This window comes from Staurois parvus, unplaced genomic scaffold (assembly GCF_062004578.1).
Source record: "Staurois parvus isolate SC_StPar_1 unplaced genomic scaffold, SC_StPar_1.0 ptg002493l, whole genome shotgun sequence".
In the NCBI taxonomy this organism is placed as follows: Eukaryota; Metazoa; Chordata; class Amphibia; order Anura; family Ranidae; genus Staurois; species Staurois parvus.
The window spans coordinates 1-16513 of NW_028320289.1; the positions used below are offsets into that span (position 1 = coordinate 1).

The following is a 16513-nucleotide window of genomic DNA, read 5'->3' on the forward strand; positions in this document are numbered from 1 at the left end:
AGGGGAAATTTGGAGAGGGAGGATTTGTGCTAGGTGGCATAGGATGGATTGGGGGGAAATTTTTTTTTGGCGGAGGGACTTCAGTAAGAAGGTGAATATTTACTGGGAGGAAGGAGGTTTATGCTTAGAGGGTAAGAATACAGATTTATGCTCAATTTTGGTGGGATTTTTGTTGATACATAATGCTTATTCATCTTGGGGGGGCAGCTTGGCATGTTCACCCTGGGTTCTAGATGACCTTGTCCCGGCACTGTCTGGGAGTGATAGTATTGCCAGTGCTACCCCACCCATGTACTTCTTCTTCTTCATCCTCATCCTCTTCTTCTTCTTCTTCCTCATCCTCTTCTTCTTCTTCTTCATCCTCATCCTCTTCTTCTTCTTCCTCTTCCTCATCCTCTTCTTCTTCATCCTCTTCTTCTTCCTCTTCTTCTTCTTCTTCATCCTCTTCTTCATCCTCTTCTTCTTTTTCTTCTTTTTGTCTTCCTCTTGCAGGTCACTGCTCATGCGCAGATTTTTTATCGGCAAAAAATCGGCCGATTTGCCCACTAATTGCCCCGAAAATCGGCCGATCAGCAAAATCGGCCGATTTTTTTCCAACTTTTACAGAAAAAAAAAAACGGCCAAAATACCGAAAAACGGCCGACCAAATAGCCCACTAACGATCCGAAAATCGGCCGATTTTATTTTCGGCCGAAAAATCGGCCGATTTTCGACCCATCTATGGCCTGCATTACTCTCTCTCTCTCAGACAGTCACTCTGTGCGGTGATATATAACAGTCTGTATGTCTCTCTCTCTCTCTGACAGTCACTCTGTGCGGTGATATATAACAGTCTGTATGTCTCTCTCTCTCTCTCAGACAGTCACTCTGCGCGGTGATATATAACAGTCTGTATGTCTCTCTCTCTGACAGTCACTCTGTGCGGTGATATATAACAGTCTGTATGTCTCTCTCTCTCTCTCTGACAGTCACTCTGTGCGGTGATATATAACAGTCTGTATGTCTCTCTCAGACAGTCACTCTGTGTGGTGATATATAACAGTCTGTATGTCTCTCTCAGACAGTCACTCTTTGCGGTGATATATAACAGTCTGTATGTCTCTCTCTCTCAGACAGTCACTCTGTGTGGTGATATATAACAGTCTGTATGTCTCTCTCTCAGACAGTCACTCTGTGCGGTGATATATAACGGTCTGTATGTCTCTCTCTCAGACAGTCACTCTGTGCGGTGATATATAACGGTCTGTATGTCTCTCTCTCATCAGACAGTCACTCTGTGCGGTGATATATAACGGTCTGTATGTCTCTCTCTCAGACAGTCTCTCTGTGCGGTGATATATAACAGTCTGTATGTCTCTCTCTCTCTCTGACAGTCACTCTGTGCGGTGATATATAACAGTCTGTATGTCTCTCTCTCAGACAGTCTCTCTGTGTGGTGATATATAACAGTCTGTATGTCTCTCTCTCTGACAGTCACTCTGTGCGGTGATATATAACAGTCTGTATGTCTCTCTCTCTCTCTGACAGTCACTCTGTGCGGTGATATATAACGGTCTGTATGTCTCTCTCTCAGACAGTCTCTCTGTGCGGTGATATATAACAGTCTGTATGTCTCTCTCTCAGACAGTCACTCTGTGTGGTGATATATAACAGTCTGTATGTCTCTCTCTCTCTCAGACAGTCACTCTGCGCGGTGATATATAACAGTCTGTATGTCTCTCTCTCAGACAGTCACTCTGTGTGGTGATATATAACAGTCTGTATGTCTCTCTCTCTCTCAGACAGTCACTCTGTGCGGTGATATATAACAGTCTGTATGTCTCTCTCAGACAGTCACTCTGTGTGGTGATATATAACAGTCTGTATGTCTCTCTCAGACAGTCACTCTGTGCGGTGATATATAACAGTCTGTATGTCTCTCTCTCTCAGACAGTCACTCTGTGCGGTGATATATAACAGTCTGTATGTCTCTCTCTCAGACAGTCACTCTGTGCGGTGATATATAACGGTCTGTATGTCTCTCTCAGACAGTCACTCTGTGCGGTGATATATAACAGTCTGTATGTCTCTCTCTGACAGTCACTCTGTGCGGTGATATATAACAGTCTGTATGTCTCTCTCTCTCTCTCTATGACAGTCACTCTGTGCGGTGATATATAACAGTCTGTATGTCTCTCTCTCAGACAGTCACTCTGTGCGGTGATATATAACAGTCTGTATGTCTCTCTCTGACAGTCACTCTGTGTGGTGATATATAACAGTCTGTATGTCTCTCTCTGACAGTCACTCTGTGTGGTGATATATAACAGTCTGTATGTCTCTCTCTGACAGTCACTCTGTGTGGTGATATATAACAGTCTGTATGTCTCTCTCTGACAGTCTGTCTGTGCAGTGATATATAATAGTCTGTATGTCTCTCTCTCTCTGACAGTCACTCTGTGCGGTGATATATAACAGTCTGTATGTCTCTCTCTCAGACAGTCACTCTGTGCGGTGATATATAACAGTCTGTATGTCTCTCTCTCAGACAGTCACTCTGTGCGGTGATATATAACGGTCTGTATGTCTCTCTCTCTCTGACAGTCACTCTGTGCGGTGATATATAACAGTCTGTATGTCTCTCTCTGACAGTCACTCTGTGCGGTGATATATAACAGTCTGTATGTCTCTGTCTCTCTCTCTCTGACAGTCACTCTGTGCGGTGATATATAACAGTCTGTATGTCTCTCTCTCTCTCTCTCTGACAGTCACTCTGTGCGGTGATATATAACAGTCTGTATGTCTCTCTCTGACAGTCACACTGTGCGGTGATATATAACAGTCTGTATGTCTCTCTCTCTCTGACAGTCACTCTGTGTGGTGATATATAACAGTCTGTATGTCTCTCTCTGACAGTCACTCTGTGTGGTGATATATAACAGTCTGTATGTCTCTCTCTAACAGTCACTCTGTGTGGTGATATATAACAGTCTGTATGTCTCTCTCTGTCACTGTGTGTGGTGATATATAATGATCTGTATGTCTCTCTCTCTCTGACAGTCACTCTGTATGGTGATATATAAGTCTGTATGTCTCTCTCAGACAGTCACTCTGTGCGGTGATATATAACAGTCTGTATGTCTCTCTCTCTCTCTGACAGTCACTCTGTGCGGTGATATATAACAGTCTGTATGTCTCTCTCTGACAGTCTGTCTGTGCGGTGATATATAATAGTCTGTATGTCTCTCTCTGTCACTGTGTGTGGTGATATATAAGTCTGTATGTCTCTCTCTTACAGTCACTCTGTGCAGTGATATATAACAGTCTGTATGTCTCTCTCTCAGACAGTCACTCTGTGCGGTGATATATAACAGTCTGTATGTCTCTCTCTCTGACAGTCTCTCTGTGCGGTGATTTATAACAGTCTGTATGTCTCTCTCTGACAGTCACTCTGTGCGGTGATATATAACAGTCTGTATGTCTCTCTCTCAGACAGTCACTCTGTGCGGTGATATATAACAGTCTGTATGTCTCTCTCTCTGACAGTCTCTCTGTGCGGTGATTTATAACAGTCTGTATGTCTCTCTCTGACAGTCACTCTGTGCGGTGATATATAACAGTCTGTATGTCTCTCTCTCTCAGACAGTCACTCTGTGCGGTGATATATAACAGTCTGTATGTCTCTCTCTCTGTCTGACAGTCACTCTGTATGGTGATATATAACAGTCTGTATGTCTCTCTCTCTCTCTGACAGTCTCTCTGTGCGGTGATATATAACAGTCTGTATGTCTCTCTCAGACAGTCACTCTGTGCGGTGATATATAACAGTCTGTATGTCTCTCTCAGACAGTCACTCTGTGCGGTGATATATAACAGTCTGTATGTCTCTCTCTCTCTGACAGTCACTCTCTGCGGTGATATATAACAGTCTGTATGTCTCTCTCTGACAGTCACTCTGTACAGTGATATATAACAGTCTGTATGTCTCTCTCTCAGACAGTCTCTCTGTGCGGTGATTTATAACAGTCTGTATGTCTCTCTCTGACAGTCACTCTGTGCGGTGATATATAACAGTCTGTATGTCTCTCTCTCTGACAGTCTCTCTGTGCGGTGATTTATAACAGTCTCTCTCTCTCTCTCTGACAGTCACTCTGTGTGGTGATATATAACAGTCTGTATGTCTCTCTCAGACAGTCACTCTGTGTGGTGATATATAACAGTCTGTCTCTCTGTCACTCTGTGCGGTGATATTTAACAGTCTGTATGTCTCTCTCTGACAGTCACTCTGTGCGGTGATATACAGTCAGGTCCATAAATATTGGGACATCGACACAATTCTAACATTTTTGGCTCTATACACCACCGCAATGGATTTGAAATTAAACAAACAAGTTATGCTTTAACTGCAGACTGTCAGCTTTAATTTGAGGGTATTTACATCTAAATCAGGTGAACAGTGTAGGAATTACAACAGTTTGCATATGTGCCTCCCACTTGTTAAGGGACCAAAAGTAATGGGACAGAATAATAATCATAAATCAAACTTTCACTTTTTAATACTTGGTTGCAAATCCTTTGCAGTCATTACAGCCTGAAGTCTGGAACGCATAGACATCACCAGACGTTGGGTTTCATCCCTGGTGATGCTCTGCCAGGCCTCTACTGCAACTGTCTTCAGTTCCTGCTTGTTCTTGGGGCATTTTCCCTTCAGTTTTGTCTTCAGCAAGTGAAATGCATGCTCAATCGGAGTCAGGTCAGGTGATTGACTTGGCCATTGCATAACATTCCACTTCTTTCACTTAAAAAACTCTTTGGTTGCTTTTGCAGTATGCATTGGGTCATTGTCCATCTGCACTGTGAAGCGTCCAATGAGTTGTGAAGCATTTGGCTGAATATGAGCAGATAATATTCCCGAAACACTTCAGAATTCATCCTGCTGCTTTTGTCAGCAGTCACATCATCAATAAATACAGGAGAACCAGTTCCATTGGCAGCCATACATGCCCACGCCATGACACTACCACCACCATGCTTCACTGATGAGGTGGTATGCTTAGGATCATGAGCAGTTCCTTTCCTTCTCCATACTCTTCTCTTCCCATCACTCTGGTACAAGTTGATCTCGGTCTCATCTGTCCAATAGGATGTTGTTCCAGAACTGTGAAGGCTTTTTTAGATGTTGTTTGGCAAACTCTAATCTGGCCTTCCTGTTTTTGAGGCCCACCAATGGTTTCCATCTTGTGGTGAACCCTCTGTATTCACTCTGGTGAAGTCTTCTCTTGATTGGTGACTTTGACACACATACACCTACCTCCTGCAGAGTGTTCTTGATCTGGCCAACTGTTGTGAAGGGTGTTTTCTTCACCAGGGAAAGAATTCTTCGGTCATCCACCACAGTTGTTTTCCGTGGTCTTCCGGGTCTTTTGGTATTGCTGAGCTCACCGGTGCGTTCCTTCTTTTTAAGAATGTTCCAAACAGTTGTTTTGGCCACGCCTAATGTTTTTGCTATCTTTCTGATGGGTTTGTTGTGTTTTTTCAGTCTAATGATGGCTTGCTTCACTGATAGTGACAGCTCTTTGGATCTCATCTTGAGAGTTGACAGCAACAGATTCCAAATGCAAATAGCACACTTGAAATGAACTCTGGACCTTTTATCTGCTCATTGTAATTGGGATAATGAGGGAATAACACACACCTGGCCATGGAACAGTTATGAAGCCAATTGTCCCATTACTTTTGATCCCTTAACAAGTGGGAGGCACATATGCAAACTGTTGTAATTCCTACACCGTTCACCTGATTTGGATGTAAATACCCTCAAATTAAAGCTGACAGTCTGCAGTTAAAGCACATCTTGTTCGTTTCATTTCAACTCCATTGTGGTGGTGTATAGAGCCAAAAATGTTAGAATTGTGTCCATGTCCCAATATTTATGGACCTGACTGTATAACAGTCTGTATGTCTCTCTCAGACAGTCACTCTGTATGGTGATATATAACAGTCTGTATGTCTCTCTCTCTCTCAGACAGTCACTCTGTGCGGTGATATATAACAGTCTGTATGTCTCTCTCAGACAGTCACTCTGTGCGGTGATATATAACAGTCTGTATGTCTCTCTCAGACAGTCACTCTGTGCGGTGATATATAATAGTCTGTATGTCTCTCTCTCTGACAGTCACTCTGTGCGGTGATATATAACAGTCTGTATGTCTCTCTCAGACAGTCACTCTGTGCGGTGATATATAACAGTCTGTATGTCTCTCTCTCAGACAGTCACTCTGTGCGGTGATATATAACAGTCTGTATGTCTCTCTCAGACAGTCACTCTGTGCGGTGATATATAACAGTCTGTATGTCTCTCTCAGACAGTCACTCTGTGCGGTGATATATAACAGTCTGTATGTCTCTCTCTCAGACAGTCACTCTGTGCGGTGATATATAACAGTCTGTATGTCTCTCTCAGACAGTCACTCTGTGTGGTGATATATAACAGTCTGTATGTCTCTCTCAGACAGTCACTCTGTGCAGTGATATATAACGGTCTGTATGTCTCTCTCAGACAGTCACTCTGTGCGGTGATATATAACAGTCTGTATGTGTCTCTCAGACAGTCACTCTGTGCGGTGATATATAACAGTCTGTATGTCTCTCTCAGACAGTCACTCTGTGCGGTGATATATAACAGTCTGTATGTGTCTCTCAGACAGTCACTCTGTGTGGTGATATATAACAGTCTGTATGTCTCTCTCTCTCTCTCTCTGACAGTCACTCTGTGCGGTGATATATAACAGTCTGTATGTCTCTCTCTGACAGTCACTCTGTGCGGTGATATATAACAGTCTGTATGTCTCTCTCTCTCTGACAGTCACTCTGTGCGGTGATATATAACAGTCTGTATGTCTCTCTCTCTCAGACAGTCACTCTGTGCGGTGATATATAACAGTCTGTATGTCTCTCTCTCTCTCTCTCTCTGACAGTCACTCTGTGCGGTGATATATAACAGTCTGTATGTCTCTCTCTCTCAGACAGTCACACTTTGCGGTATTACTACACTGGGGTTTCGGATAAAGGATTAGATCTGCCAGAGTTCTCCGTTGTTGCATACGTGGATGATCGAGAATTTGTGAACTACAATAGTGAGTCTTCTCGAGCCCGTCCTGTGACTCCATGGATGGAGAGGAATGAAGGACCTGAGTACTGGGATATGGAAACACAGAAGTTTAAAGGCACTGAACCTGTGTTCAGACACAATGTGAGGACAGTGATGAATCGATTCAATCAGACTGGAGGTGAGACATCTGCTTCAATGTATTCATGCAATGTACATTCTGAAATATGTGTGAATATGTTACAGTAATTATATGATGGATAAAACACTCTGTATAGTAGAGGTACTGTATATACCACTTCTAAATGTATGAACCCATAGAAGGCAAAACCTCTGCTCAAACCACTGTGTATACTATCCTCTGACTCCAGAGTCCACTGACAGATGCTGCTATCCTGAACTGAGCTGTCTATCTAAAAAATCCAAACCATCAAGTAGTAAATACAGAGCCACACACTGTACAGTGCCTTGAAAAAGTCTTCATACCCCTTGACATTTTCCACATTTTGTCATGTCGCAACCAAAAATGTAAATGTGTTTTATTGGTATTTTATGTGATAGACCAACAGAAAGTGGCACATAATTGTGAAGTGGAAGGAAAATGATAAATGTTTTTCAAATTATTTTACAAAACAATCTGAGAAAAGTGTGGCGGCATTTGTATTCAGCCCCCCGGAATCAATACTTTGTAGGACCCCTGTCACTGCAATTACAGCTGCAATTCTTTTTGGGGATGTCTCTCCCAGCTTTGCACATCTAGAGAGGGACATTTCTGCTCATTCTTCTTTGCAAAATAGCTCAAGCTCTGTCAGATTGGATGGAGAGCGTCTGGGAACAGCAATTGTCAAGTCTTGACACAGATTCTCAATTGGATTTAGTTCTGGACTTTTACAGGGCCATTCTAACACATGAATATGCTTTGATCTAAACCATTCCACTGTAGCTCTGGCTGTATGTTTTGGGTTGTTGTCCTTCTGGAAGGTGAACTTCCGCCCAAGTCAAGTCCTTCGCAGACTGTAACAGGTTTTCGTCTAGGATTGCCCTGTATTTGGCTCCATCAACTCTGACCAGCTTCTCTGTCCATGCTGAAAAAAAATCATCCCCGCATCATGATGCTGCCACCACCATGATTCACGGTGGGGATGGTGTGTTCGGGGTGATGTGCAATGTGTGTTTTCCGACACACCTAGCATTTTGCTTTTAGGCCAGAAAGTTCAATTTTGGTCTCATCTGACCAGAGCACCCTTTTCCACATGTTTGCTGTGTCCCCCACATGGACAGCTCCTTTGAACGCATGATGCAGGTTCACAGCAATAGATTCTAAGTGCAAATACCACACTTAGAATCAACTCCAGACCTTTTACCTGCTCAACTGATGAAGAAATAATGAAAGGAGTAGCCCACACCTGGTCATGGAACAGCTTTTGATTCAATTGTCCAATTACTTTTTGTCCCTTGAAAAAGCGGGGGATGGCTACTCTTAAGAGCTGTAATTCCTAAACCCCATCCTCCAATTTGGATGTACAAACCCTCAAATTAAACCTGAGAGTGTGAAAAATGTCAAATGTGAAAAGCATTTATCATGTCCCTTCCACTTCAAAATTATGTGCCACTTTGTGTTGGTCTAGCACAGCAATGGGCAAACTACGGCCCGCGGGCCGTATACGGCCCGGCGGACCTTTTAATCCGGCCCGCGGAGCTAGGCTCCCGCTAGGCTCCTCTCACAGTCCACCGTTTAGCATGAAAATCTGTCTCCTATGAGGATCTGTCCCCCTCGACGTATCTGCGCATGTGCCGGAGATCGCCGATCGGCTGCTAATGCCTGAAACTGGCACATGCGCAGATACGTCGAGGGGGACAGATCCTCATAGGAGACAGATTTTCATGCTACGTGGCGCGGGAACACGGCGACAGGAGCAAAGGTAAGTGAATTGACACAGGGGGGACTTAATATGGGGAATGAATTACTATGGGGGATGAATTACTATGGGGGATGAATTACTATATGGAGGATGAATTACTATGGGGGATGAATTACTATATGGGGGATGAATTACTATGGGGGATGAATTACTATATGGGGGATGAATTTCTATGGGGAATGAATTACTATATGGGGGATGAATTACTATATGGGGGATGAATTACTATGGGGGCATGAATTACTATATGGGGGATGAATTACTATATGGGGGATGAATTACTATGGGGGATGAATTACTATATGGGGGATGTATTACTATGGGGGATGAATTACTATTTGGGGGATGAATTACTATATGGGGGATGAATTACTATGGGGGATGAATTACTATAGGGGGGATGAATTACTATAGGGGGGATGAATTACTATGGGGGATGAATTACTATATGGGGGATGAATTACTATGGGGGATGAATTACTATGGGGGATGAATTACTATATGGGGGATGAATTACTATATGGGGGATGAATTACTATGGGGGATGAATTACTATATGGGGGATGAATTACTATGCTTACTATGGGGGAATATTACTATACTTACTATGGATGACACATACACATCATTCATCTACTCTTGGTCCGGCCCCCGGGTCCAATATATGAACCCATTGCGGCCCTCAAGTCAAAAAGTTTGCCCACCCCTGGTCTAGCACATAAAATCCCAATAAAATGCATTTATGTTTTTGGTTGTAACATGACAAAATGTGAAAAATTTCAAGGGGTATAAAGGGGTATGAATACTTTTTCAAGGCACTGTACAAGTCAGACAGGTGATGATTTATCCAACGATCAGCTTTAGTTTATTCTCCTTCCATTTTCCACACCCCTCTAACATGTTTCACTCCTCAGGGCTTAAACATAGAAAACCCCTAAATTTATGATCTGTTCATAAAATATTTGTAGTGTGTTTGTCTCATTTGAGAGATATTCAAATACCCTGATTTTATACCGGTACAGTTCAGACACACAACCTGACAGTTTTAATTATAAACCAAAATTGTTATCAATAAACATGCCACTTACCGTTTTTTTTCGCTCCATAAGATGCACAGACCTTTTTCTCCATTTTTTGGGGGAGAAAATTGCATCTTATGGAGCGAAAAATACGGTATATAAATACCGTTAAAAAAAAGACTAACGTGAAGTTTGATCTGCATCTATTTTAATCTGACTTTCTGCATTGTATGTACAGTGAATTGGTTTAAAAGGAAAGCATTTCATTTGTTTACATGCTATTTTCCTTCCAAGATTGTAAACTGATGTTTTGATATAATATAAACGATAACATATGAGCGCTGGGTGATAAAAGGAAAAAGAGGGGGGGAGCAGCCAGCATAGAAGAGGAAACCACCTCAAATCCTCCAAGATATGCCAAAAAAAATATATAGTAAGAATGCGGCGCTATAACATATTATGGTAGACAAGTAATATCACAAACACCAGAAATACAGTCTTAAGTATAGTTGATGAGGTATAGCGTGACTGTAGTGACACAATAAGCAACCATTCGCTTGCGTGACTGTTGTGGCTGAAGAAATGCGCATACATTGCACTAACCAGATAGCACAGATTATTGTGCGTTGGAGTATATAAGACCTACTCCTAGGTACTCAGGGGGTAGGAACTCTGCATGCGGATGTGATCATCAGGTGGGGGTGCATCACCATGTGTCATCTATCCAGGGCAGGTTTCCTCTCTCCATCAATGTGTGAACATCTTAGGTTAGCTGCATCCAGTAGTACATTTTCCAACCATCAGGGGATCAAACATTCAGGTGGGAATCCAGATAGGTACCTTCAAAGGAAGGGGACTCTCCGCGCCAAAAGATGAGCCCAGAGGAAAAAGAACTCCAATAGTGTAGTATGTTTAATGATCAAAACGGGTAACATCAAGATTCAGATAAAAGAGGATCCACACTTACATCTGAGGTGAACACATAGGTCATGCAGTCAGTATTCCATGAGAAAGGATACCTCCCTGATGTTTTGATATACATTTGAAACTTTATTTTACAAATAAACATTCAGTACAGGATGTATATTATGGGACACCCACCAGGCAGTCTAAGGGCTCCTCCCCAGAGACCCGCACATGTTCTGCTCCATATCCGTCTCGGATCACACTGCTGCCATACAATTGTCATCTGACTTCCAATGCCATTATGTAGCGCTACTTGGATGCAACCTTGATGAGGTTTGTATATTCTATGGGGCCAAAATGGCACTGGAAACGCAGCAGAGTAGTACAGGAAACCTTTCCAGAATCGCTCCATGCTGGGTCATGTGATGTGAATGGACACCATTGAGAACAATGTGATTTCCCTGGACATGCGACTCTGTGTGACTCAAGTTGTATCTGAAATGGCAGCAATGTGAACCAGACCTAAACCATGACTGCTGGTATGTGGGGGGAAGGGTTGTGTGTTCCATCGTTACATCTAGTGCTGCTCCGGGATGACAATTCTTGGACCCAAACTGACAATTCAGGATGGATTTGGCCAGAAACCAAAATGGACAGATTTTTTTGTTTTGTTTTTTTTTTTTAATTTTTTTTATTATTATTATACAGGATTTATATAGCGCCAACGGTTTGCTCAGCGCTTTACAACATAAAGGGAGACAATACAGTTCAATACAAGAGGGATAGGAGGGCCCTGATCCTGGGAGCTTACAGTCTAGGACCTTTTCAGCCAATAGGTGGCTTTCATACTGAGCAGTTTTTGAAGTACTTTTGCGTTTCAAAAAAAAAAAAAAGCTCAAGAAAAATGATCTCCTTTACATTCAATGTCTGTGTTCACACTGGTCTGTTGCGCTTCCCTTGTGGTGTTAAAAATCCTCCTTGCTGCATTTTTGGCGCATATTTGCCAAGTTTAAAAAAACACAAACGCACCTCACCATTGAGACCTGGTTCACACCAATGCGTTTTTAGGGCTTTTTGCAGAAACGCACTACAGTCCATTTAACATGCTTTCTTATGGGACACGTTCACTTTTTTGAGACTTTATGCATTTTTGGAAAGGGTCAGCGACTTTTTTAAACGCAAAATGCTGCATTTTTCGTTCAATAGACTTTAATGGAGATGCTGCAGAAAATGCATGTAGTGCATTGTTGACGCCTTTGCCGCAATTTTGATGCGTTTTGCCTTTTAATCTGCCCAGCAACAAGTTGGGCAAAAAAAAACCCATTAAAATAAAAAACGCATCAGAAATGCATGTGAAAATGCAAGATTGGTGTAACAAGGTGTGGTGGTGTGAATGCATTAAAAAGGCATCAAAAACGCACATGTGTGGTGTTTTTGATGTGCTTTGCATTTTTAATCTGCCCAGCAACAAGTTGGAGGAAAAAACCCCCACAAAAAGCACTGCAACACTGACAAAAAGCAAACTGCATTAGTGTGAAAAAGGCCTAAAAATGCATTGAAAATGTAACAAACGCATGTGTGCGTTAATGCATTGTTTAATCTGCCAAGCAACAAGTTGGCCAAAAAAAGTTGTAAAAAAACGCATGTGCAGAAACGCAAAACACACTGCAAAGTGACCAAAACATAAACTGCATTAGTGTGAATGCATTGAAAACCCATAAAAAACGCATGTGTGCGGTTTTTATGCGTTCTGTGTTTTTAATATGCCAAGCAGCAAGTTGGCCAAAAACAAAATGAAAATAAAAGCATCAAAATGCAAAACCGCAAAATGAACAAAACACAAACTGCATTGGTGTGAAAAAGGCCTGAAATGCATTGAAAACGCATAAAAACGCACGTTTCTTTTATGCATTTTGTGTTTAATCTGCCCAGCAACAAGTTACTGAAAAGAAAAAAAAAAAGATTCAAAAAAATTCTTCAAAAACATGCATGTAAAAACACCAAACGCACTGCAGAATTCAAACTGCATTGGTGTGAAACAGGCCTGAAATGCATGTAAAACGCATACAAAATGCACACGTGTTGCGTTTCTAATTTAGTTTTGCATTTTTAATCTGCCCAGCAACAAATTGGCCAGAAAATAGAAAACCTTAAAAAAAAGCGCTGGAAAACTGAAAAATGCAAACTGTGAAACAGGCTTGAAATGCATAAACGCATGTGTTAAAAAATGATTAAAATGATTTTAAAAATGTGCATGCAAGAACACAACGCACAGCATAAATGCAAAGAAAGCAAATTGTATTGGTGTGAAACAGGCCTGAAATGCATTTAAAATGCATCAAAAACGCACGAGTTGCATTTTTTTATGCATTTTTGTGTTTTTAATCCACCCAGCAACAAGTTGCTAAAAAAAAAAAAAAAAATGCTAAAGAAACTTGCATGCAAAAACCAAAAAAAAAATGCATTGGTGTGAAACAAGCCTGAAATGTATTGAAAATACATTAAAAAATGCATGTGTTGTGTTTTTTAGGTGTTTTGCGTTTGTAATCAGCCAAGCAACAAGTTGCTCAGATATTTTTAAAAAATGTTTTAAAGCGTCAAAAACGCATGGTAAAAAAGGTAAAACACACTGCAAGATGAACAAAACACAAACTACATTGGTGTAAAACAGGCCTGAAACGTATTGAAAATGCATCAAAACCGCATGTGTTCCATTTTTGATGTATTTTGTGCTTTTAATCTGCCCAGCAACTAGTTGCTAAAAAAAAAAAGAAAAGGATTAAAAACATGCTTAAAAAACACAAAGCGCACTGCAAAACTAACAAAACGCAAACTGCATTGGTGTGAAACAGGCCTGAAATGCATTCAAAATGCATAAAAAACGCATGTGTTGCGTTTTGCGTTTTTAATCTGCCAAGCGACAAGTTGCTAAAAAATTTTTTCAAGAAAGCATCAAAAACACACGTGCAAAACGAAAAAAAGACAAACTGCATTGGTGTGAAACAAGCCTGAAATGCATGGAAAATGCACATGTGTTGGGTTTCTATTGTGTTTTTAATCTGCCCAGCAACAAGTTGGCCAAAAAAATGAAAACATTAAAAAAAAAAAGCACGGGAAACTGACAAAATACAAAAACTGCATTAGTGTGAAACAGGCTTGAAATGCATTGAAAAAGCAACAAAATCGCATGTATTGCGGTTTTTATGCATTTTGCATTTTTAATCTGCGAAGGAACAAGTTGCCCAAAAAAAATGGGTTAAAAGTAATCAAACTGTATTGGTGTAAAACATTTCAAATGCATCAAAAATGTACAAGTTACATTTTTGATGCATTTTTGTGTTTTTAATCCGCTCAGCAACAAGTTGCTAAAAAATTTTTTTTCTTTTAAATGCTTCAGAAACGTACATGCAAAAACACAAAACGCACTGCAAAATGCAAATTGCATTGGTGTGAAACATGCCTGAAATGCATTGAAAATACATTAAAAAAATGCATATGTTGCGTTTTGTAGGCGTTTTGTGTTTGTAATCTGCCAAACGACAAGAAAGGGTTTTTTTGTTTTTTGTTTTTTTTAAAAGCATCAAAATGCACTGCAAGACGAACAAAACACAAACTGCATTGGTGTGAAACAGGCCTGAAATGCATGGAAAACGCATCACAAACGCTCATGTTGCATTTTTCTGCATTTTGTGTTTTTATATTGTTTATTGCAGTTTCTCCAGCAGATATAATAACATATCAGACAGGAGACAATGGCGGCTCTTTGTTGTACAGATGATGAGGGTGAAGGGGAACAATTCCATCGTTTCCCAGGATAACAATGTATACATTTACTGACATGAACGTGTGATAATGGAATCGGCTTCAATTGTCAGACAACTAAGACCCGTAGGGGATGAGGGGAGGAGAAGGGTACGGGGAGGAGGAGGGGAGGAGAAGGGTACGGGGAGGAGGAGGGGAGGAGAAGGGTACGGGAGGAGGGGAGGAGAAGGGTACGGGGAGGAGGAGGGGAGGAGAAATGACAACAACAGGAAGAACTGTCAGAGCCAGAGGGGAGAACAACAACAGCATACCGGTCAGGATAATATTGCATACTCCGGGGAGGAGAAGTCATCAAGATGTAACTTTACAATTGGGGATAAGTGACCACTGACACCATGAGGAAGCACATTTTGGGTGTGATAAGTTGGCAGATCTGTCACATTGGTATTTCTATAATGAATTATCAGTCATTGGGGGGGTGTCAGCGATTTCCATGGTCTGGTGATATTATTTTGGCTGCTAATAGAATATGGAGAACAATCCAGCGGGGCCCAGAAGGAACGTTGTCTAATATGGAGGAACGCTCGGGCCGGTCTGGGCGCACTGTGCAGCCTATTACTTCCGACATTCATTACAAATACTCTTCCAGAATGATTGCAGGGATTTGTAGGGCCGTAGTACATGTAGTGGGGGCCTCATTCTCTGCATTGACACCAGCACTGAGGGGAAGGGGGAGGAGAGATTTCTGAAAGTCAGATTGGGGTTCAGTACCATTGATGGAGGATTTTTAGGTCGGATTCCCAATGTGTGGCACATCGGGAGGATTTATAGGTGACAGGAAAGGTTTTACTCCATGTGTGATCTGAGAAGGATCGGGAGAGAATCCATTCCCAGTTGTGAAGGGATGATGTCCTCATGGGGAGTTCTAATTTAGTGAGAAAGGAGTAGAAGATGGAGATCCCGATGGAGATCCCCTTTCCGGGGTGTTTAGATTTCTGTGAGTATTGGAATACTGGGGTTGGCAGAGTGGAGGGCGATGGAATCTCACAGCAGATACAGGGGGGGATCTTTAGGTAGGTAAAGTATCCTCTGTGGGTACTAAACATTTGTTTTGGAGCACCTGAAAGGGTACGATGTTTCTGCTGAATGGAGGTCTAGGACTAGGTTATATTACATTGTATCCACGTGTTTAGGCTGAGAAAGGGCAGGAATGAGTGTAGGGAATGAATGGGGATCGGGATTGAGGTTGTTTCAGTGGATTTGTAGGAGAGGAATGTGGTCCGGCTGCTAGGAGGCTGTAATGCAGGAGGATTAGTGGAGGTTCCTGTGTGGTCTATCCAGCTTCTGGTGAGGATATATTGTGGATAAAGGGGAAGGAATAATGATGTCTCTATAAGGGATCACATTTCCTCTGTAGACGGATGCCACCAAAAATATATTTGGCCAAGAAGTGTAGCTAAGTAATATGAGTGTATATGGGGGAGACCAGCTCCTCCTTTGTGGAATGGAGGAATTCATAGATTCGGGACACATCTATTTTGATTCCCATAGAAATTGGGAGAATTGTTTCTGGATATTGTGGAAGAAAGCTCTGGGTGCTGGTATAGGGAGGGTCCGAAATATATACAGTAGTTTGGGTGGGATAATCATTGTTGGGGCCACAATACGTCCTAATTTTGAAAGGCCAAACATTTGAAGTGAGTGGATTTCTTTCGGAAGGGATTGAAGGATTGGTTTATAGTTGGTATCAAACATCTGTGAGGTGGAGGGTGTTAGATGAATTCCTAGGAGGGTATGGAGTGGTTGGACCATATAAA

The 16513-nt window shown here is 41.8% G+C and overlaps 1 protein-coding gene across 1 annotated transcript in view; it reads left to right on the plus strand.

Moving 5' to 3' along the window:
• Positions 1-6982: 6982 nt before the first annotated feature.
• Positions 6983-16513, plus strand: part of LOC149430724 (class I histocompatibility antigen, F10 alpha chain-like) — a gene marked incomplete at its 5' end in the record, with an annotated part of 52871 nt that continues 43340 nt past the window's right edge. The window contains one exon of the mRNA XM_089666052.1: positions 6983-7268. Within this exon, the coding sequence (XP_089522178.1) occupies positions 6983-7268 (286 nt within the window). The remainder of the gene's footprint in view (positions 7269-16513) is intronic.